This window comes from Molothrus aeneus, chromosome 8 (assembly GCF_037042795.1).
Source record: "Molothrus aeneus isolate 106 chromosome 8, BPBGC_Maene_1.0, whole genome shotgun sequence".
NCBI lineage: Eukaryota > Metazoa > Chordata > Aves > Passeriformes > Icteridae > Molothrus > Molothrus aeneus.
The window spans coordinates 31,597,634-31,622,072 of record NC_089653.1 but is presented as its reverse complement, the minus strand read 5'-3'; the positions used below and the strand labels follow the sequence as shown (position 1 = coordinate 31,622,072).

Sequence of the window (24,439 nt, the reverse complement as noted above, 5' to 3'; positions counted from 1 at the left end):
CCTTGGGAGAGTTGGGGAAGAAGAGACCCCAGTGTCACCTCAAGGAGCACAGTGGTCCCAATTTTCCCTCTCCCTCTTCTCTGCAGAATCCCAGAGACAGCTCCCACCCCACTGGGATGCACACCATGACCCTGTGCCAACCAAATCCTGGCTCATCACCCCTGAAGCAAAAAGAGTTCTACTAGGTTATAACTTCAGGTGTTTGGAGATTTCTTTTTTTCTCCCCAAACCACACAGCTCAAAACCACTGTGTCTGGCTTTCCATTATATCTGCTCCTCAAAAACCCTTTGTGCCACTTCTTTAACCATCCTCATTCCTCAGGCCACAGAACAGTCAGACTGGAACAGGCACACTGCATCATTTCAAATCATAGCCCTCCAAAGATGCACCATGTTTTAAGTTCTACATATTTTAAGCTTAAAGAACATCTGCAAACAAAGGGCTTCTATAAATAAAGCTTCACAATAGGTATTCAACAACAACAACAAATAAGCTTTCTCCTCCCTCCATGGAGCTGGTTCAGGAAACTTTAAAGTTGAAGAATCAAAGAGAAACAGAGTTGTGTGATATTTTCCCAGTGTCATAAAAATAAACCCAGGAAGTTATCATCTAAACCAACAAAATGAGAAGTAATTCATATCTCTCAGGCTTTCATGTAGTTTTTCATTGTGCTGCACTTAATTAATGTTTCACCCTTTACAATTTGAACTCAAAGTCTAGCTCTGAAACACTCAAACAATAATGTTTAGACTCCTTTTTCCCAAACTGTCTGTACAGGACTCATAACATATACAGAAACTGGAATGGAAAAACCTCTATTTTCATATCCTACTCAAAGAATGATTTGTTAAACTGCCTTGATGGAGCAGTTCTGTGTCCTCCTTAGTTAAATTATGGAGAGAATCGGTGCCTGTTTATCTACCTTTTAAAGGAGGCCCCTCTGTTTATTTGGTCTCCTCCTTGGATGAATTGGGCAAAACCATTTGAAGTAAATAGAAATACTTGCTCTTTTTTGTTCACTGCATGAGTTTCCACTCTGGGAAACCTCTTGAGTCTGTGGACAGACAGTTGAGGTGCCTGAGGTCCAGAAAAAGGCTTTGTTTTGCCAATATTTAATAATTCCCAAAAGATTCTGATGCAACACTCCTGATTTTCAGCTAGTACAATCAAGTAAGAACTGTCTTAACCATAACTCAAATCCTTGTTATGAGAAGCAGTTGTGCTCACAAAGAAAATTCTATTTAACAAAGAAACATGAAGGGAAGCTTAATACCAGAAAAACCTTCTTTATCATGGCCTGGGATCTGGGCAAGGGCATAAAGCCTGGAAGCACATTCCAGTACTATGCTCCAAAGTCAACATGCATCCTGGAAATATTAAATCTTGTGTTCAGTTTTCCTTAGTGAAAATACAGATGATCTCTCTTACACGAGGTATTTTTTAAGACCACAGTCCTACGTTCAAATGGTAAGAAAAGATTTTCCCAGAAAAACAGGATTTTCTGTGAAAAGGAAATTATGTATTTCAGCCAGTTCAATTCACAATGCCTTTTCTCTGAGAAACTCAGGGAATACATGGGACAAAAAGAAATAATGCTGCTGCTGTACAGTTCTTGGTGCAAAGCAAGATTGCCAAATTGTGATACATCCTGAGAGCCGGCACCAACTCAAAGCTGCACAAGGAGCAGCCACCACAGGTCCAGCTGTGGGAAGGTTGTCAGCAAAGGAAGAGTTTTGTGCCTTCTAGAATATGATTCTGAAGCTCCAGCCAAGGATGAAGCAGAGTGTGAGGCTGCAGGACTTGTTTGTGGGGCAGTGATGAAGTGGGAACTACAGGAAGGAGCCTGGGACATTAGTGGGAGCTTACCCTCATAGCATGTCATACAACTCTTTCCACCTGTATCCTCTGGATTATATACATAACAACTGAAAAAATACAGATCACAGAAGTCACAAAACATTCTTTCAGTCTGTCTCTTTCATGTCCCTTCTTGAAAGACACCAGTAAACAGTAAATCTAGCACATACAGATAGGGTCCCACAGCAGGGGAGAACAGGGAAATCCAAGAATCAGACCAGACCAATGAAATCTGGCATCAACTTGAGGAGCCTGAGCACTCCCACTCTCATATGGGAAGTCTGAGCTCTTGCCCAGCCTGTTACATAAATCTCTGGAGGAAATACTGAAGGCAGAACCAGGATTGACCTCTTTTCCTCACCTCTGGCCATGTGGAAACCCAGCCTCATAAGTTACATTACCTTTTTTATAAACCACAGGTTCTTACAATTGAAATCCTCCCTGATTTCCATAAGGAAAAATTGCCTTTTTTCAGTGTAGCTGGAAAGTAAGAATGAGATTTCTTCATTCCCCAGCCTCTCCTCCCTGCCTGCCCTTGCCAGGCAGACACAGCTCTGAAGTGAGTGAGGTCACCCCAGTTGCCACCAGAAAACTCAATTCATTAAAAAGTGGCTTTCAACAGAGCTGTGGCCTTGGGCTGTGGTGGGAATGCTGCCATCTGCCTTGGGTTCCTCCAATATTGACACTGCAGCAGCACAGCCAGTGCCACCCTGCTCCCTGCTCTCGTTCCATAGCAGGGAAAGAGAATATAAAAGAAATTTAAAAGCAGGACTTTGACATGAGGACTGAGCTCAGGAGCATCACCTCCTACGGAGATGCTCAAGGGAGCAAAACTGGAACTGGGATGTGTCAAGGGAGCTCCACAGCTTTTGTAGGGTTACTTCATTTAATGCTAAATCGATATAGAATTTCTATTTAGCGTATAGCCTGCTTCAGGAAAAAAGACAAACATGCCTGACTACTTTATGGAGTACTGATCTATTGATGTGCAATATGAACAATCTGGAGAGGAAATAGGGGGTGATATTATGAATTTCTGAAGCCAGGAGTTGGAGCTGCATTACTGAGGAGTGCTGCCTGTGCTGGGAGTGAGGAGAGGGAGATGGAGCCAAAGGAGCTGCTCTCCATCAGCCAGGGTTGTGGATTCACAGCTAACAAGAAGACTGGCTTCAGGAGGATCTGCTCCACAAAAACAAAGGTGAACAGACTCTATTTCAATTTGCACATTTTCTTCCAAACTTTGCACTTAGGAAAAAGTATGGTTTATTTCCTTAATTAGTGGAATGTGACCTGGATTAATTGAGGTCTCTCCTACCTGTCAGCAATATCACTGATGCCCTTCCAGCACTCCACAAACTCAACCTTCTCCCTGCTACTCAAAAAACTCTGTTCACCAATTGTTTTTCCCCTATATTTTATTGTCATGACAATTTTGTTCTCAGGGTGTATTTAGAAATAGGACACATTGGGAGGAAATAAACCAGGCAATCTTACAACACACACACAACAAAACCAAACTGTGCTCCACTGCCACCCAAGAGTGCTCAGAGGGAGATGCAATGAAAGCAAGGACTGCAAAGGTTTATTTGGATGTTTGCAGATTGCCCTCTGATTGTAGTGTGAGTGACATTTGGAGGTGTACAGAGAGACTGAGGACTCAGAAGATGAGCAATTCCTCCCTGACCAGTTTTAGCTGGTAGTAACTCCTGCAGTCTTTTCCTGAGGTACAGCTGGACTCCTTGAGGGAGAGGAGACAGAAATGGGTATTTTGTCTTTTTTTTTCCCATCTCATCTTTAGATCCCCATGTTCTTTACAACTGGCTAGAGCTGCAGCTCAAGGGGAAAATGTCTGTCCAAGTACATCCATCGCCTCCAGGAAATGTAAACCTCACTAAAGCTCTCTGCAGACCTATTCCCTGAGCCTCAGGACTCAAACAAGGAATCTGACACCAGGGGATCCTCTCAGCTCTCAGCACCAGGTACTGGCAGGGACCTGAGGCAAACAGAGTCCAAGGCCATGGCATGAAGGACCCAGATGAGCAAAGACTGCAGTGCTAATGCAAAAGCACCATCTGTGGCAGGACCTGAAGGAAACAGATTCCATCAGGCCTGGCCCTGCAAAGCATTTGCAGCTGTTATATCATAAATTTAAGGTATAAATTTCACATGAATATTTACTGAACAATTTATCATGCACCATGAGAGGAAACTCAATCAGAGAGAAAAGGAGAAAAAAAAAAAAACCAACCAACTTTTTAGATTGTTCAATTTAGTATTGAAGATTAATTTTGGCTTTCATTCTGGGTATCTCCCACTGGGAGATGAGCTGGAAATAAAAAGGAAGAATGAGTTCTATAGTTTCACCTCCATCGATAATTTTCAGAGATGATCCTCATAAAGCCAGCATGAATAATTCAGGTGTGGTTTACTGATGAGCCCAGAACCAAGGGTGCAGGAGTGGCTGCATCCTTCTGAGGTCAATCTGGTTGTGTGTTACTTAAGCAGGCACTTTTACTGCAGTGGCAAGGCCCACACAGGCTGATAGATCTGGAAAGACACTCAGTAACTCCAAGCTTTAGAGTTTCTAAAGCCAGAGAGACAAGGCAGACAGAAATATGCATTCATTTCAGTCAAAGCTCATTCACTGCAAAAATCTGATAGAACTCTTTCAGATTTCCAGGTGTCATTTTCAATGGTTAAAATGATCTTCTCTTAAAAATCTCTCAAACCCAAGTAAGCTACAACACAAAAAGAACACCAAGGCAGGATGTTCCAGCAATACATCTCTCCAGATGAAGATCAGTCCTGCTCTCAGCTCTGCCTCTGAACTGCTGCACATACACAGAATCATAAAACAAGTTTGGGTTGGAAGGGACCTTTGAAATTCATCAAGTTCAGTGCTCTTGGGGAGCTCAGTTCAAGTCTGCCTTACCCAGCCAGGCTGGGGCCTTTAAACAGCATGGACAGATTCTTGTAAATGCATGCAGAGTCCAGAGGGGGAAAATGACTGCTCATTACATTTTATATTTGAGGGCTTTTCCCTTTTGTTTATATAAAATTAAATAACTGGCAATCTGTCATAATTCATCTTGTGGCATCATTTGTGGTTCAGTTACACAAACCCAATATAGAGACATACACTGTCTTTTAGTCTTTTTTTTTTTTAGACTGTAACAAACACAGCTCTGCATCATAATTCAAGAACATCAGGAGAGCCCAAATGGTAATTCCTTTCCTGGAGATCAAATTACCACTTCAGGTCAGCAGCCATTAGCTGACCCAAGGGCCTACTCAAGAGGACCAAGAAATGTTCTACAGCTACAACAAAAGGTCATTTTCTTAATCCCAGCACTAGGCTGGGATAATACCAAAGATGTGCCAACTTTCTATGTTGTGATTTTTACACAATCTTTGGCTATTCAGTGACTTCCAGCTAACATGACATTCCCCAATAATTAGCTTCTTTTAACATGATTGTTAGCTATTTCATGTTTTGAATATGAAACATCCCTACAGATTTAAATTTTGATATTAAATTTGTACAGCACCGCACAGAAAACAGAGATGCAATGGTGGAATTATCTGGTTATTTTAAGTATTAATATTTGGTGTCTACCAAATTGGAATTAGTCTACCTATCAAATCTAGCACCCACAGATCTGCTGAATACATGGTTTTAGAAAACAATGCAAATATATGTGGTGAGCGGCATAAACCTCACAAACTTTCTATTACGCTCTAGAGGCATAAACCTTACAAACTGTTTTCCCTTTCTCTAATAAAACATACCTTTGGAATTATAGGATGTCTCAAAAGAATTCAGGGCCCCCTCTGGGGTTTGGAGCAGATGATCTCCAGAGGTCCCTCCCAACTCCAACCACTCTGATTCTGTGAGAACCTTTGGCCCAGAGCAGAGCACAGCCTGCAACCTCAGCCCAGCCTGCTGGATGGGTGACACTTCATGGACCACGGAAAGCCATCTGTCCTGCTGCCTCTGCCCCCTGGGAATGCTCCCAGTGCTGGATCTGATGCTTGTATCAAATCAGGAGCTGGGGGAGGTACCAGCACGTCACTTAGTGTCACCATTTACAGGACAGCTCCCTCAGGGACACATCTCTGACCATTAACTACTAATGGACCTCTCTCACACTACTCCAGGGAAAAGTGACAAGATCACCCATCCTAGGATTGAATAAATTCACAACAAACCCATACTGTGAGGAGACCAGCCACAAAGGAAGATGATGTTGGGAAGGAAACAGATCACCAAGCTTTCCTTCAGCTCACATCCTGCTCCCACAGACACCATCATCCCACAGGAACATTATTACTGATGTGCACACACAGGATGAGGATAAAGCCTTGAGAATGTAATAAAATGATGTTTAGTACCTGCAAGGTGGACACAGGAAAACCACAGGGTACTGGTCTCTGAGGGTCTGCTCCAGTGATGTGCACAATGCCCCAGACCTCTGACCAGAAGTCAGTGGAAATTCAGATTTCTAGTGCTGAGAAAAGTGCATCACCTTACAGGGGAATCCTTCAGACTGCTGGCTGGTGTGTATGGCACACGTACAGAATCTATATATCATATAATATGTGCACAGAAAAGGCAATCACACCTTGTGCTACTCACCTGCAACACTCCTGCCACATTCTACAGATTCCTGACTTGCAAAGTCTGACCATCAAAACAAAGCCAGAATTTCACCACAGGATTATTTCAGTTTAAACAATAATGCTGGAAAATAATTCTAGTCCTACCTTACAGCAAGAAGTTCCCCATACTGCTTTAAATCATGTTAAATATTTCATTTTCATTTTATAACAGTCACCACTGCTGAGTTACCAGATCTCTTTTATTTTTACTTTAAAACAGGATATGGCTCAATGGAAAGTATGACTCCAGCTTCTTTTATCACAGCAATTTCAAATCATTTTATAGAAGAAATCCATGAACTGGGATGAGGTTCATTTTCTTGGTATCTTCATTGTTTATCCTGTTGTCTTTCTGATGCATTAAAACACTAATTAAAAACAATACTGTAGGACAGAGAAAGTGAGGGCCATTTTTTTAAAAAAAGCTTTTTGTAAAAGAATGCAATCAAAACTGGAAGGTTTAAACAGAAATCATGTTTTGCATTCAGAGTAATATTCCACAAAATCATCTGCAGTTCCTTCCTCAGCAGAGAATTTCTGCTCAACCCAAGAGCAGGATAACATCACGTGTTCATTTTATGGCCTGAGCTATGAAGCAGCAGAGAAGCATCCTTTGCAATTCTCACTGAAAATGAGAATCCAATTCTCACTTAAAATGTCAAATAAATTCCATTCCATCGAAATGACACAAGAGCTCATATTGACAGGGATGTGTGCAGAAAGCAGGGCAGCAGCTCCTCTCCAGAGGAAGATTTTAATATTATTTCAGCTTAAAATTCCTACAGAAAACACAGCTCCCCAGAAAAACAACCACTATTACAACAAAGATGACCCTTTTCAGCCCACAAGGATGTGTGGTGAGAGGCACAAGGCTGAATTTTGGGACACAAGCAGGAGGGTGATCCTGCAGCCAGAGCCAGGTGAGAGATGCAAGTTTGAATTTTGGGACACAAGGAGGAGGGTGATCCTGCAGCCAGAGCCAGGTGAGAGATGCAAGTTTGAATTTTGGGACACAAGGAGGAGGGTGATCCTGCAGCCAGAGCCAGGTGAGAGATGCAAAGCTGAATTTTGGGACACAAGCAGGAGGGTGATCCTGCAGCCAGAGCCAGGTGAGAGGCACAAGGCTGAATTTTGGGACACAAGCAGGAGGGTGATCCTGCAGCCAGAGGCATCCCCTGCCTTGAGCAGTTCTGTGCCTCTCCTCACCCTGAGCCCAGAGGGTGTCAAACCCTCTGAAGCTGCCCCAGAGGATCTCAGCTGAGGTGTCAGTGATGGACAGCAGGGTGGATTTGCTGTGAAGGGGTGAATATGGTCACACACTGCTGCTCTGATGCCACTGAGTCACTTCTCAGCTCTTCCAGGAAGGGGGGTTCCAAGCTGAAGTGCTGGGATAACTCAGTGTCTGAGCTCAGAGACAAGAATCTGCATTTTCTTTTCTAACATAGGGGAGATAACAGAAATAAAATGCTATGGCTTCCCCTTTCAGATCATTATGTGGGACTTCAGCAATGGAAAGGAGTACCTTGTGTGTTATCCAAGCCACACAGATCAGTTTGGAAATGTGTCTGCTGCAATAGATTGCAAAAAGAAAACTAGGAATACCTTAAACATTAATCACTTGCTATAAAAAGGCCCATTTTTCCTCACAGGATGGCTATATTTAGAGAACAGGATTAGAACTGCAGTGGAGGAGAACTAAAAGGGCATAAGCATCTTAAAAATAATGTTGAATTTTGGGTTTTAGCCTATTGTCTTATAAGCAGTCTTCCTACCATAACTGAAATGGGAAGAAGGAATTATTTTTTCCTGCTTTTTCTCCTTGTTTATTCAGCAATTTTGAGCACATTTTGTGCAGAAGCCAAATTCCCACTCCCCCAACAAAAGCCATTTCCTGCTTGCACACAGCAATGCTAGAGAAATGTCTCAAGCTGTGGGAAACCACATCTGAAGGAAAAAAGACTGCGGGATATAACATGGCACACTTACAGCAGCACTTCAATCTACTTAAATCATTTTTCTAACTGATTAGCAAGAAGTTCCCCACATTTTGCTTTAAATCATGTTACATTTTTCCTTTTTATTGCTTTTCCTGAGATCTGGCAGGGTATGTTTTTCAACACCACTGATATAAATGAATAATAAAACAATCCTCCATCCTTTCTGGCCAGCCTGCTTTCTCTTTTACTGGCTTCAGCCTGAATAATGAAAATATCTACGCCACAGAAACGGGACTCAGAATTGAAATTGTTTTTTAAATCCCCACGCTCTTCTCAGGCAGATGCTTTATTCTCTGAGGTACAACAGGAAAAAGCAATTTAATTAAAGGCACTCTTCTTCAGACATCACAACTGCAAATATACTAATGTGTCCCTAAATCACCAGAGGCTGCTGAATATTCGACCACAGAAATCTTTTAAGAAAGATGCAGGCTACCCCAATATCAAAGGTGGAAAATGCTTAAAACAAATATAACCAGTTAATACACAATAATCCCAGCCAGTGATGCACTTTGCTCACCCTAGTGGGTTAGGGCTTGGGGTTTCAATCAGTGGTTGATGTTGAAATATTTAATACCCCTGGCAGGTATCTTTCCTCTTCTTTTAGTCCCAAGGTCTAAAATTTTAATCCAGGAATCATCATCATGTGAACTGTGCCCCCATGAAGAAGCATCCTGTGCTCCTGCTACACAGCATCACCAATGGGAAACAGATCAATAATTCATCAGGAGCCAGAGCCACAGGTTGGGAATTGCTTTGTTTACTGCAGCCACCTTTTAAATGCAACAATGTGGCTTTGCAGAGCCACCTCTCAGCCCTGCCACGCAGCTCCAAACAGAACCAGGGGACAGAACAGCACGGGTGGATGTGTGACACCCGCCATTCCTGGGGTCTGGTTAATCCTGGGAGCACGGAGATGCTGAAAACAGCGGGGTGTGGAACGGGCTGTGCCCCTGCAGTGCCTGTGGACGGCCCTTCCTTTCAGAAAGGAGACAAGGATTACACGGGGGTGGAGAAGAGACACGTGGAGAACCTTTACTGAAAAGGAAACAGAGGAGGAGAGACCCTCTGCTCCATATTCCGCCTTTTTTGGCCCCTGCACAGCCTCCCTAAAGAACTCTGCAAGATCCTCTCTAACCCTTACTCCTCTATTTCAACACCTAAAGCAGCTGCATGGACAGACACGTGGCCAGCAAGCAGTAAGAAAAAAGAACAAAAAATATATATCTTGACCTCTTAACAACAACAACAAAATCTCTGCTTGGTCTCTGCTCATTCCATCTCCTGCCTCGGGTGGGTGAGACCCAGCTGCTGCTCCAGCCCAGTGCAGCTCTGGAGGGCTTCCCACTGCCTTCATTCACCTCTCCCATGGGCACACTCGGTGATGCTGCAACTCTCAGGGAAACATTCCCTTCCCTTCCCTTCCCTTCCCTTCCCTTCCCTTCCCTTCCCTTCCCTTCCCTTCCCTTCCCTTCCCTTCCCTTCCCTTCCCTTCCCTTCCCTTCCCTTCCCTTCCCTTCCCTTCCCTTCCCTTCCCTTCCCTTCCCTTCCCTTCCCTTCCCTAGCTCAGGAAGCACCAACTCAGCTCCACAGTGTGATGGAAAGAGCAAATCCCTGATCTCCAGAGGCATTTATTTCACCAGCTGGGCTGCCCTCAGCTCAGCCAGGTGAGGAGCAGCCTGAACCTTCCCTTCCCAGGCTCCCATTTTGCTCCTGCACTTGGCAACTTAAACAAAGGGATCTGAATTCCCTGCTCATCTTTCCTCTCCTTTAGCAACCAAACCCTTTTCCCAGCACAGTGCTGGACTCATTTCTAAGGAGAGCAATGGGCTGTTATTAACAAGACCAATAAATGCAGGTTTTTATGCTGAGGGGAAATCAAAGCTCTGAAGGAGCAGGAGCTTATGTGATTGTAATTGTACCCTGTGTCAGATACAACCTGGTTTACATTAAGCCCTACAAAAAAAGCTGCTTTTGTTTAGGAAAACTGTACCGTGTAAATATGGACATAACTCTAAGGATTCCGATTAATCAAAATCAAATAAGCTTAAAATGGAAAGACACAGATTTTCTCCAAGTTTACATATTTGCCCCAACAGAACCAACAGCCCCAGTTCTTCTTCTCAAAGAGGTTTCCCAAGCATCCATTCATCCCCTGAATCACTCCTTGCAGCAGAGGGAGAGGAGCTATAGCAAACAATACTGCAGGGCAGCAACAAGCAAGAAACAGAGCTCTACAGTTGTCCTGAGGTCTGTCTCAAACACATCCACAGTTGCTTCAACCAAAATCAGTTCACATGCAAACTCCAATTAGGTTTCCAGAGCCAAGGAAGGATCCCACTGTCTTATCTAGTGTCACCATCAATGAGGGCTCTCAGGCCAAAGCCTGCCTTACAAGAAAATTTAAGACTGTAGCGGAAAAAGGAAACTAATTCAATTTTTTCCCCATTAAACTGGTTCTAATGGGAATACAAAACATGATATCCATAGCCTGCTGCTAAATTCAGATGGTTGCTTAAGAGCATTTAAGGATCTGAAGAGAAATTACACTTTTCCTTTCTTTGCTTTTTCCAAAGTAAAAATACATTTGCTTGTTTGCTTCTTACAGCAAACCCGCCCACTTTCTCTAAGAGAATGCAAACTGCATTGAATTTCTAGCTGTAATTACAACTCTGCCTCTTGCCACTCAAAATCCTGTTTACCTGGGCTACATAAGAAGCTTGGTACATAGCTAAATCCTCACAAATCATCAGAGGTGGATAAGGAAACAGTACCCAAAAGACATGAGCAAATACAAAAATGATAGGTGTACGGTTTTAAAACAAAGGAAATGTGCTTGTAAGAGACAGAACTGCTTTTCTGGATGCTGTAATCATGTTAGAGAAACATTCAAAGCACCCAGACTATTACCTCTTGAAACACACAGTGCTGAAGAGCATCTTTGATTTAAATCTAACAATCAGTTCCTCTGAGTGCTGGGTCAAGGCAAGCAAAAAGCAAAAAAGCCTTTTGCAGCCAGGGAAGCAGCTCTGCTGGTAAATGACAGCCACAATGCATGTGCAGGAAATGCCTTTCCATTCATGTTTTTACCACCTCACATCAGTTTTTATTTTCCAATTTGCCTGCATGTCATAATCCATAATAGATGACAGCAGCTCCATTACACATGGCATAGGGCACCCCACTCCGTATGGAGAGCTTTAGAGCACACATGGGTTTGCCAGACGTGTGCTGTGCCTTGTTAACAGAGGGCTGAGGGAGGCTGGGGCCTTTTCATTTTATTTTCAAGGCTAAACGTGACCTGCCTACTTCCAGTGACAGAAGAAGTGGTTGATGTAACCACCTCTCATATCAAAGGGAGCGCTGTCATTGACTTCAGAGATGAGATCCTTTGGGCTCAAATAAGGGAGGCTGGAATGAAAGACAGGGAAGCTTGACAGAAGAATCTCCTTGTTACTCCTGGTACATCTTAAGTAAAACATCCCCATGGCTTCCAGCAATTCACCCTGTTTAGCAGACAAGCCCAGCAGATAGAGCATCCTCTAATTACTGATGGGGGATGCTCACTGAAGGCTGTCAGTAAGGGGAAGAAGAAAACAAATTTATGTTTCTACATAATAAGCTGACAATAGGCAGAACTGTCTGTCAAGGGATTAACTCAGACTAAATATCAATTCGGTAACATCAGCTTCCCTTCCTCCCAAGATCCAAATTCCTTCAATATTTTTAAATTTTATCTATATATATATATATATATCCCACTCTTCCATGTATATATATTTATTTGGACCATTTTCCTATGTATGAGCATAGAGTACTGTGCAAATATTTCACCAGACTGATTTCTTTCAAACTTTTAAGAGCCACACAATGGATTCTTCCATGTTTGGAAGACAGACAAGCAAGGGCTGTTTTTTTTACAAATATGGAGCGATAACTTTTATAAATACATGTGTATACAGACTCTTACACAAAGAACACTGCTCACATCTCCTGTGCAGAAGGCTGAGACAATCCAGTTTAATTTTTTCTGAGTCTCTCCTGTAACCAACAGACAAAAGACCACACAGCAGAAGAAATATTGAAAAACAACCCACTGGGACACCAGCATCTTGGCCTGCTACCAATGATCAGTGACATTCAATTTCTTTCTTGGAGCCTGCTCCAGCTCCCACTGAAGTCAGTGGGCATTTCACTATCAACTTCAGTGGGAGCTGGCCCAGGCTTCAGTCATTTTCCTCTTGGATTGGCAAGGGATGCAAACGTTAGAGACGCAGCACATAAAGCTCCTGATGGGAGGAAATAACACATCAGCACCCCTTTGGCTGATCAAGAAATGGGCACTGAATGTAAATCCTGCCAGTTGCTGCAAGGACAGCAACCATAATGCAACCAGAAAAGCAAGGTGTGGTTTGTGCTCAGGAGAAAGAAACCCTTTCCCCTTAAAAAAATACATTTCAGGGATGACAAATGCCTAAGGGCTCCCAGCATTTAAAACCCTAGCAACGTTTCCAGTTTGCTAATACTTAAAAACGTTGCCAAGAGATAGAAATACACTGCTCTTACAAATAAAAGCACTGAAGATGAAGGTGGCAGCACTTGGCAAGCTGATTTGTGCTCGCACCCTGAGCAGGGCAGCACTGGCATGTCAGACAGAGCACACAAGGATGACATCTCCAGCTGTGTGTGCACCCAACAGACCCGTGCACACTGAACATCATCTCACTGTCGCCAGCTCTTATTTCAGCAGAGCCCACTCCTATTATCTGATGGAAACGTGCCCCTGACTGAGCTCAATCTGTGACCACCAGGGTGCCTGCTGCGATTTGCAAAGCACACGACAGAGCTCATAGCGTCAGCAGCGAGGTCTGAGCCACCCCACTTTCATCTGCAGTTAACTTTTATTGTCAGGGGCTTCCCTTGGGCTCTCCCTTTTTTATCATTCCAAATTGACTTTTCTTTTTTCTTTAAATAAAAGGGCAATTGTCTGCTGCCAGCGAGTGCTAACAATCCACAATGAGCAACAGAACACCCCGGGCTGTCAGTAGCAATAGTGGGTTTATTGCAAATACTTTTATCCTGGCTGAAACAAATTTACATTAAAATTGGGAATTTGGCATATGCATGCAAAAAGGGCATATTTAATCATAGTTAAAATCTTAACCTAGACCCCTTTTCAGCATGGGTTCTAACACCAATTTATTTCTACAACTTTCCCTAGTGTTTAATCAAGAAGTCCATCATAGGATACTTTGGAGGAACTCAGCAGTTATTTAAGGAATTTGCCTCTGTAGTTTTTTTGATGCTATTCTAGTCCAGTAATGATTCCTGACTGACACCCCCCTACTCTAATGAACTCAGGGCAGGCAAAGCCAACCCTGCTCTCCCTTTGTGGAGCAGCTCTCCTCAGGGCAATCAGCCTCTGCTGATGGCAGAAGTGATGGCTTCAGGGATGCTGGAACTGCGTGGGCAGCTGCCCAACTTGCCTGGGACATGGCCAGATGTTTCTGCCTCTAAACCATCACTGCCATTAAGGAATTTGCTTATGTGTGCAAAGCAAGCCAAATGCAACCTCATTTAAAAAGCACTGGTAAAAGTTACAGTGATAAGGGAAGAAAGTTAAAACCTCCCACCAGAACTGATGACCATGACCTGCTACAAGGATGTTCTTGTTTCATAAAACAGGCCCATGATAAAGAAACACCACCATTCTTATCTCATTTTGAAGAGTATTTAGTTGAGGAAAGCAGCACGACCTCTTGGTGATTTTTTTAATACAAGATTAGCAATACCTTCCACAAACTCTTCCCAATGACATCAACAGTTACTGAATGATGCCTGTGCTAAAAGTGCATCTGTTGATTATGTCAGCCCTTAAAAGATCATCTTGAAACCCCACAGGAATGACTAAATGCAAAACATGAGTAGGTTTGTATACGAAAGGAGTCATTGAGAGAGATGACAATGTAATTTACTCAAGTACCCCTCAAAGGTACAAATATATATACCTTCATTTATATATATATAAGTATATATATACACACACCTTGATCTTGCTCATCCAACAGAATGCATTCTTAAAAGGCTGTGAAAATTGAAGACAAAAAGCCTGAACACTGTTTTAGCAACACGTCTTTTATTGCCCAGTCCTTGGACCGCTGTTAATAATCAACAGCAGTGTGTGCAGATGAAAATGTCATTTATAGTGCTTTAAAGACAATGAGGCATCCATTTATTCCACCATATTATTAAAATAGATGATTTTTATAGGAATGTCAGATGGAACTATAGGGGGGAAAAATGTTAATTGCTGAAGCTACGCATCAAAAGAACAAAGGATGCAGAAATGCTGTTAGGCCTCTATCTTACAAATATAACAAGACACTGTCAAGCAAAGCTATCTGCTGATATACTGGAATATGACAATAGGGAGCAGATACCCACTTGTAAGGCCTATTACAGAGGCAAAACTATCAGTTACTGCTCTATCATTCCCCAATGGCTCTGAAGCACTTACCTCAAACACACAAATGATGTTTCAACCATAATCAGAGCTACCTTAACAAGCATACATTAAATTGAAAAAAAAATTTAAAGAGACCTGTATGAGGTTCATTTGTAGACCAGCCCTAATGGATAAATACCTAAAACTTACCAAAATACATATTCAGTAATGGACACAGTAGTCAGACATGTTAAGATCAATGTGATTTATATAACTGTAATGACAAAAGGACACAAGGCAGTCCTTCTAAAACCTGTTCAGAGGTAAGGTCCATGCTCTGGCATTCCAGCTTACCAGCCTGGGGTGGAGGGTTAAGGAGAAAAGACTGTTGGCTAAGTAAACTGACAAACCCCCTAGCAATAAACTACAAAATCTATTTACAAATGGGAAACAATGCTGCTATTCCTGCATGCACATGCACATTTCTGCACTTTTATACGTGATTTAGCCACCCAGAAAAGTGCCAACTCTCTCTGAACAAGCACAAATTGTCTCCTTTTTCCACCCTCCCCCAGCAAATCTTTGCGAGCCGGCCTTCAGCGAGGAGAGACCTAAGGACACCTTGCTTATGCTTCACAGAGGATCTAACACCATGGCAGGGATGGATGTGACAAGGCTGAGGCTCAAGAAACACAGTATCCGTGCAGAGAGAAGCCCTGAAAAAAGCCCAGCGAAACGGAGCTCCACGCTGGGCGTTTTAAACCGAAAACACCGAGGTGGCGGTGGGCTCGGGAACGGGGAAGGGGCTGGGGTTTTGTTCTCTGGCAATGCTCATTGTGTTTGACTGACCAGGCACCCGAAACACGGACAGACAGAACGTACGGTGGCAGGCACACGCGGAGCGGGGTGCCCTGGCAGCGGCACGGAGCTCTCCCACACCCTGCCGAACAAAGGCCTCAGACACCCCCACGGCAGCGCCCAGCCCGGGCGCTGCACGGCACCCGCACTTACATGGCCTCAGACGGCTCCCGGACCAGGCCACCTGTCTGTGCCTGCTGCAGGGACTGCGAGCCTCCCATCCTCAGCGTGCCCTGGGCTCGGGGCTAGGCGACAGCAAGGCCGGCTTCCTGCGGAATCCCCCCGGCGAGCAGCCCCGGCAGCTCCGGCTCTGTGGAGGCTGCGGTGCTGCAGTGCAGATGGGAACAGCTGCTCGCATCAGTGGCAGCACAGGCACGAACACTTCGGCAGCTTCTCCTCTCTGAAGGGTTGCCAGTTTTGGCCGTGGGTTGTTGGTCGGTTTTGGGGTTTGTTTTGGTTTTTTGGGGTTTTTTTTTCTGTCCAGATGAACGGTGTTTATAAAATAAAACAAAATCCCGGCCGCCGTGACGGGGTAATCATCTGCTAAACAGCTCCGGTGCAGGCGCCTGGAACGGTACTATTGGCTATGGAAGCCGGCTTAAAAAAATAAAAAAATAAAATAAAAAAAAAAAAAAGAAGACGAAGAAAAGCAGACCCTCCCTTTAAGCACACATTGTCAGCTACTGTGGCTCTCTAAGGACCTGCAGGCAGGACCATTACATTGTGTTGACTCAGCCGATTTGAAATGCAAATGCCCGTGTGCGCTGGGCGCCGCGCACACATCTCCCCCCAGCCCCGACCAGCCGTGCTCACCGGGACCCCGGCACGGAGCATTAACGAGCAGAACGGCTGCTTTCTGCTCCTTTCACACACCAGCTCATCCCTCTTGCGGGAAAAAAAATGGAATCTTCCGTGAGGAACGTAGGGAGAATATCATGAGCAGCCAAGGTAAACAAGCCAAAGTGGGAGCAGCTCCATCCGACACTGGGGCGCTTTAACCATTGTGCTCCTGCCTGCACAGACCCCCTTGCTGGACAGGGATCACAGACCCCCTTGCTGGACAGGGATGCTTCATACGGGTGGGGAGGATCTTTAAGAGCACGGATTTCCAAACCCTACAAATCAGCTCGTCCTTTTGCCATCTAGGTGGTACCAGGGCACTGGGAATTCTAAGATGCTGAAAAGGATGGGCACCATCGCTCTCCACATCCCTGTTGTTGGCAAATAACAGATGATGCACATACAAGATGTGTTTCACATCATTAAAGGAGAAAAAAAAAATAAAAAATCAGTTGCACTGGTGCCTGTATCAGGGATGAAACTCTAGGGATACAAATGGCTTGAAGCTATGTAACAACTCTGGATACATCACAGGGTGGAGGGGTCAAAAGGATCAGATAAATTTAACAAAAATATTAAAACGTGCTGACTTCCAAGCACCGACCACAGCACAGCTTTTATGCTCTAGTGGAGGCCTCATTAGGCTCAAGCTTTCAACAGTTTTGGAATTTTTTTTCTCTGCTTGAATAAATCCAGTTGGGTTTTCTTGCTTGACAGGAGAATGACTACTGAATACATGTATAACATTCTGATTCTCTGGGTGCACCCACAATAAATTGTTCTTGTTTAGCAAAGATTAAGAACTTTTCATTTCCAGAGGCTGCCTAAAATTTAATTCTGTTTTATGAACAGCATCAAGATAAATTACATTTTTCTTTTCCCTTCTTTTTTTTTTTTAACTATAGGGGAAAGCCTGTGAGCCAGCACTTTGTTCAGCCACAAGCTTCCAAGCAAGTTATAATTTTGGGGTTGTTTTGTTTCTGATAAAAGCCAAACCCTCATTTCTAGCATCTCATTGCTCAAGACTCATCCCAAGTCCACCAGAGAAGCAGCAGCAGTGCCTCTCTCAGGGACTGAGCTCCAGAACCTTCTGGAGCAGGGCTGGGTGCCTGAGCCACAAGTGACCCCCAAAGTCTGCAGCATTGCCCAGCCCTGATCTTCCCTTGCCAAAGTGGTGGCAGCTCACTCCACCCTCTGTATTTGCCACTCACAAGTAAGGAACACACGGGAAGTGCACAAAATATATGAAAATGTCCTATATATTCTTTGGCAGCAGATTTGAAACAGTTAATAACTCCAGGATTCCCATCCAGTATGGGAAATCAATGGTGCTGGCCAACAGACTAAAATTCCATGTCTGGATCCAGAGTCCCTCACTCTAGTGTGTGGTAGCTCTACCTAGTTTTGAATATCATAATAGCTCCCTGCTGGATTTCATTTGTTACAGAGAAAAGGAAGACTCAGAGAAAAGAAAAATCCCTAGAAAGGCAAACAGCAAATTAAGTAAAGTCCTACCAGGTACCTGGAGGCCAAGAGGGAGAACACAGGCACTGTTTGTCCTGGCAGTGAGGAAAACAGGGACACTGTCCTGGCAGCCAGGAAAACAGGGATACTCCTAACAAGTGCAAAGAGTAACACTTAAAATGCCTGTGTCAACTCCTTCAAGTTTCACATGTACATTTATTAAATAAACAAAGCCCTAATAAAAGAAGGCAGGGATTGAATCCTATTCTGAGTCAACATGATCCTTTCAGGAGCTGTACAGTGCAGGTTTGCTTTTTTTCCATTCTCCAACTTTTCTATGCAACAAACATTTGAACTGCACTAGAAATGCAAACCTGCAGGACAGGAGGAAGGGCTTCAGCCTTTGGAGCCCAGCTGTGGCCCTGCTCACTCTGCCCCTTCTGTCTGGGTTACAGGGGGCTCAGGGTTATGGTGAGGGGTGTCACAGACAAGGCACTGCCTCCTTCTCCCCTCCCTCTCACCCCAGCTCCTGTGCACAGCTCAGAGATTCACGAGAGGACAGCTCAGCACCTCTGAGCTTCTCCTGCTCATGAGGAGGACAGGATTTCTCTCTTCCCTGTGAGAAATAACCATGCAAGCAGCTCAGCTGCAGCAATGTGAACTCCTGCTGGCCCATGGTCTTTCACAAAAAAGTGTGCTGTAACTGAGCCTTGGACTGGAGAGAATTTGTTGCCTATGGGATGCAGTAACAAACACTAAACTGATGTTTCTGGCCAACCTGTGCAAGAAGCCCAAAATGCAGATTTACTTCTGATTTGGCCATAAAATCTGTTACACTACAAAGCTGCAGCCCATCCTGACTGGTAAGAAATACCTCAGATGAGAGGAGCTCCACCTCTCCTGCCTGGCCCCAGCTCACCCTTTAGGCCTGCCAAGAAGCATCAACTTAGCACTAAATTTAGTGTGGGCTTTTAAAAATACAAGAACTGTGTTGACACTCTGAGTACATTTGGTAAGAACTTCTCTGGAACCTTAAAAACACACAGATATAGCTCAGAAAGAAAAAAATCCCACTGTAGCTTCAAAGGATTTAAAAATGCCCTAGGCACTTCAGCCTAGGGTTTAAAAGCCATGTAACAACTTATTGTGATCCCACTGCTGAAAATCCTATTTAAGTATTCAGTACCATCCTTTAAAATTAATCATTTTCTCTTTCTGCCTCTTTCACCCATTTAAGTAAGAGCCATATTTTGGCCTCTACTAAATTAATGTTTTATTGAAACTGGATGTCCACTGATTAGTTGTTTAAAACACTCTACAGATTCCTAAATATTTGGTCTGATTCCATTTCATGTTTATATATCAATTCAAACTTCGGTCACTTGCACCCAATTTGAAATTTTTGGCTTCCATCAAAAAACAATGCTGAGCAGGACATGATAAGGTTTGAGATACTGAAATTTATGTTCTGTTCCTTTGCTCCTGGCTTCAGTGTCCATCGTGCCAGGCATTTACACAAGTTATAAACATGACCACACATACACACACACACAGAGAGAACATCAAAGAGCCTGCTGAAAGAAAAGCCTTCCTCACACATCTATTCCCCAGGGAAGGAGGGGTGAATATTAAGCTGCACCTCCTAGCTGCAATGCATTATTGAGGTACTGTGCAGAAACAAGCACCACATAAAAGAAAATGCAAAGACAGAGCAAAACCAAACATCCCAAGATCCCAAGCAAAAAAGGGATTTCTCTGGTATATGAATGCTGCTGCCACAGCTCTAAGGAACAGTACTTCCTACAAAAAAAACAAAAAAAACCCCAAAACAAAACAAAAGATGGGGTAATGTTTTAAAAAACAGATTATTGTTTAAACATAATTGTCCCCCTCAATAGTTTTTATGTATATATATGTGTGTACATATATTTATCTAAATTATATATATATATATAATTATTTATTTATTTAAATTATACTGCCTTTGGACCCCAAAGCCTTGAATGCAGCTTTCACCCCAAAGCCTCTCTTATTTGTAAGCTGCCTGGAATCAAAGGGCTCATGGCAAGGGCTGTCCACAATATCAGACTGCCAAGGAACAGCAACACCCCTCCAAAAGCACTGAGAGGACCAAACTGCTTGCAAAATCTGACTCTGTATGGACAGAGTGGCAAAGCAAACCGTGCCTGGGGAGGCTGGCTGTGTTAGAGAGCACATTAGCACATTAAAGCACTGCCACCTTTTGAAGTGCAGTGGTGAGAACCCTTTTAGGACACCCAAGGCTGGGGACTGCCCTGGAAGCCCTGCAGGACACCAGCCCTCCCTGGGCTCTGCTGCTGTGACCCTGCCCTGCCAAGCCCTTCCAGCAGTGCAGGGCCCCAGGAGCAGAGCTGCTCCTTGTGCTCCAGGAAGGCTGAGCAGGCTCTCTGCAGCCATGGGGGCACTCAGGGTTGGGCTTCATCTTCCCAAGGGTTATACAGCAGCCACCTGACAGGCTTTTAAAGAATTCAAGCATTCTTCACTACAGGCTACACAAAAATATGTAAATCTAGACATGTTGTGCATATTTCTGTGCTTCTTTGCTCACCATGCATTTTGTCAGTCCTGGGACACCTTTATTTCCTTTAGCTTTGCTTTTATTCTGCACATCAGACTTTATTATTCCTGTAGCCAGATTTTTGCTCCTTAGTCTCATCTCCCTCTCTCAGAGAGCAAGAGAGGATGTATCTTATAATTTCCATTTCCCTAGAGGACAGTAATTTAAATTTCCTTCTCAAGGGGCTGAAGTTGCTGCTGGAACACCACAAGGCATTTACTCCCCTGCCTTTGGTTCTTCCCATTTTCCTGTTGACTTCAATCTCATGTCATGCCCTGAGATGTGCCACAAGGAATCTGTGCGAGACCACATTCATAATGTGCTTTTTTTTATTCCAGCCAGGTCCCTCCATGCTCCAGCTCACCACCTGCACTGCGGTGGGACAGGGACAACATTTAACACTGCTGCTGTCATTACCTCCTTCAGAAAGTCACAGCTAAGCACAGAAACCTAACCAAACCCATTTTCAATCTTTGTCTCCAGAGGTGTGATTCAATTTTTTTTTTTTTCTTCTTCAGGGAATAGAAGAAAATTAACTCTATTCCAGCCAAAACCAGGACAGCACAGTACTATATGTGAGCAGACCATAATTTAGAATTAAAAATCTTTATTATTTTGAAAGATGATAACCCAAACCACCTCCTGGAGGGCCAAGCTGTGACCTCTTGCTGCTATCAGGTAGCAAGAGCAGTGAAAAAAAAGCAAATTTTTTTCTTTCTCTCCCATAACTTTATGAGGACCTTTGTGCTACAAATAAAAGAACAAATACAAAAGTTAGCTGAAACATGTGACAAATTTATCCCATTTTGGTATACTGGCAAAAGCCAATGAAAGGTTAACACAAATGGGAACATCTGTGCTTTAGCAGTGCCTAATAAATAGACAGGTACTGCAGTTTATGGCCATGGTATAGTTATTATTATAGTCTATAATTAGCCATTTAAAGATGCATTTATTGCCATCCTTCTAAAATCCAGTTATCCTTAGCTTAATTCCATTCTAGTACAGATAAATCAGAAATTTCTACACAGAGTGACAGACCTTCAGATTGAAATCATGGGTTTATTGGTTTGGTGTTTTTTTTTGTTAGCTGTAGGTTTTGGATTAGTTTTTGCTCAGCATTTATCTTTTAATGGTCTAAGAGTGGGGCACTGATTCACAACTGGAGAGAGTAAATGAAATCTGAGCAGTAAAACAATTGCAGAGTGTTAAATCAGTGGGATATTTTTCAATACAGTTTTCAAGGAAAACAGATGCAATTTGTTCAATTGCCTCTGTACATCACCTGGCACAACTCAGCCTTATCCACGTCACCGTGGTACAAAATTATACAGCACCAAACACCACCAGGAGATCCTGGGTGTAAAGCTTAACAGACTTAACTTGTTCTTACAGATCAAATACTTTGATAGACACACTGTCTGCTCCACCACTTATCTAGATTAACATAGTGTGAGTGCTTTATTTGCATTGATACACTCCTCATGAAAACACACAATGTCCCAGAGTTTTAAGCCTGAGCCCACTGACATCTGCTAATTCCAAGGAAACAGGAGAGATCTGTGATGATGCAGCCAGGTTGGACACTGAAGCTGACAAGAAACAAACATTAGAGTGAGTTTCAAATAAAAATAAAAATAAAACCAAGACAAAACATAAATAATTGCACCCCCTCCCCACTGATCCCTGCTTGGTTGCTAAGGTCACTGCTTAATCTAAATTGCAAGTGAGATTAATGGCATTAAGAGTTATGAATAACCAAGATGCCTGCTTAGTTATTGAAATGTCCAGCACGGGAAAGGCAGAGGAAGGATAACAAAAGGGGCCCTGCACGGTGCTGCTGGGGGGCTCCAGGCTTTCAGGGGCCAGCAGTGAATCACCATCAGCGACGTGAGAACTGCACACCCCGCAGGATTCCACGTTCCAAAGCCTCCCTCGGAACTGAGGAGCCACACCAAGCGGGAGAGGAGGCTCCCAGGAGCTGAGCACGGCCCTGGGTGTGGGTGCTGCCCTGAAGGAGCAGGGCTCTGCCCCACACAGACCCTCAGGGGAGGCAGAGTTTGGGGTCAGGGCAGGCAAACCCCTCACACCTCACTCTGCAGCCTCTGCTCTCCTGTTTGCTGCTTTGCTTTCCTCTCCTGCCAAGGCACAGACACTCCTGTTTCAGATTTTGCTAGTGCTCTAAGAGCCAGGCCTGAATTCCTCAGGTCACAAATAAAAACTTTAAACTCCTATTTACCAAATTTCTGGCCTGGGCTTCAGACTGGGACCACAAGCATCCCCACACCAAAGGAGGGATTTTGTTTTCCTGCTCAATGTGCCTCTGCAGACCGTGTCCACAAGCCAAATGCCCAAATTCTGTTGACATTTCCAAACAACAGAACTGCAAAAACACCATCACAGAACACAGGAGCTCATCCTGCTTCCATGCTTCTTTTTAAGTCTCTGAACATCCTGAGGTGTAAGATCCCTAGGGCAGCTGGAGCCAGGCTTGTCAGGAAAGGAGCTGCCTCATGCCAGGGCATGAGGAGGACTGACATTTTTAAGGGTTTTATGCACCTGCCCTCAGCTGACAAGATCAGTGCTGATAATGCTCTCTGGGAGCACCTTGTTGCAGGAGATCTCAGCAAGCAGAATCCAAAGGCCTGCTGGCCTCAGGGCCCGAGTAAAGAATTAGATGATGAAAATACAGGATGAAGAAAGCAGACAAGAACAGTATTGCCCCTGGTGCAATGCTCTGCTGTGGCTGCTAAGGATGGGTGGCCAAATGACTGCCTTAAAGAAGTCAGCTTGCAGCTTCAATTTCATTTCATGAGAGTTAACACAAAATTGGTCTGAAGTATGTTCAGTGTGTCTCAATGGCTTCTTTAAGCTTTTGCTTTCAGAAGATTTAGCATTAGAGCATCCCAAAAGCACAGGCCATATTTTAGCAAAACAGTGACTATTGAGAAATACAAAACACACCTGACAACAGTTTTAGCCCATTTATTACCTGATCTAGGACAAGAGGTGATCCCATACAAGTCCTTCACCCTCCTGGCAGTGTCAGGAGCTGTCACTGCGTGTGCCACAGTGCCAAGGAACAGCATCCCAAGCCAGGAGTGTAATTTCTGAATATGTACTGCCATGGTTTTTGTAGGATGCAGGATGATCAATGCTGTTCTAAGACTCCTTGTGGATGGATTAATTAGCGGAACGACATTTTCATTTTCATGCTGCTGAACCTGTTCTAGCAGCAAGGAAATTACCATAAATTGCCTGAGGGAACCTGTAAAATACACAGGAATAACAGGCAAACAGAGGGCTACCATCACCCTTTTGTCCATGCCCTCAGACTGAGAGCAGCTTTACAAGACACACAAATAATTGCTCTCTTTGAGCAAACCTGCAGGCAGAACACCCCAGAGAGCACAAATTCCCAACCAGCAAGTGGTTAGAAAACAGGTGACATTTCCCACTTGTGTCAAGCACCCACTAATGCTTTGCCTTTTAAAAATGGAGCTGCTGGCAGCTATTTGTTGACTGTCCCCCCTCATCATGGGTTCACCCACATAACCCCCACCATGCCAGTCCCACACCCAGCTACAAGAAAATACACAACATTTTGGGCTTGAAACACAACAGACAACCCAGAGTTTGATGCTATTAATAATAAATTGAAGATGTCAACACAAAAAATCCTCCTGCTTAAGGCTGAGCAGTACTAAACACACACTCAGGAG

The 24,439-nt window shown here is 43.8% G+C and overlaps 1 protein-coding gene across 4 annotated transcripts in view; it reads right to left on the bottom strand.

Annotated features, from left to right (window-relative positions):
• The window catches only part of TACC2 (transforming acidic coiled-coil containing protein 2), a 57,300-nt gene extending 40,888 nt beyond the window's left edge, over positions 1-16,412 (bottom strand). For 3 of the 4 annotated variants that reach the window (XM_066554149.1, XM_066554150.1, XM_066554151.1), the window contains exon 1: positions 15,971-16,411. In XM_066554149.1, the coding sequence (XP_066410246.1) occupies positions 15,971-16,038 (68 nt within the window). In that variant the 5' untranslated portion in view covers positions 16,039-16,411. Of the gene's footprint in view, positions 1-15,970 lie in introns of all 4 variants that reach the window. The other variant, XM_066554148.1, reaches the window with a different exon arrangement.
• Positions 16,413-24,439: the final 8,027 nt, after the last annotated feature.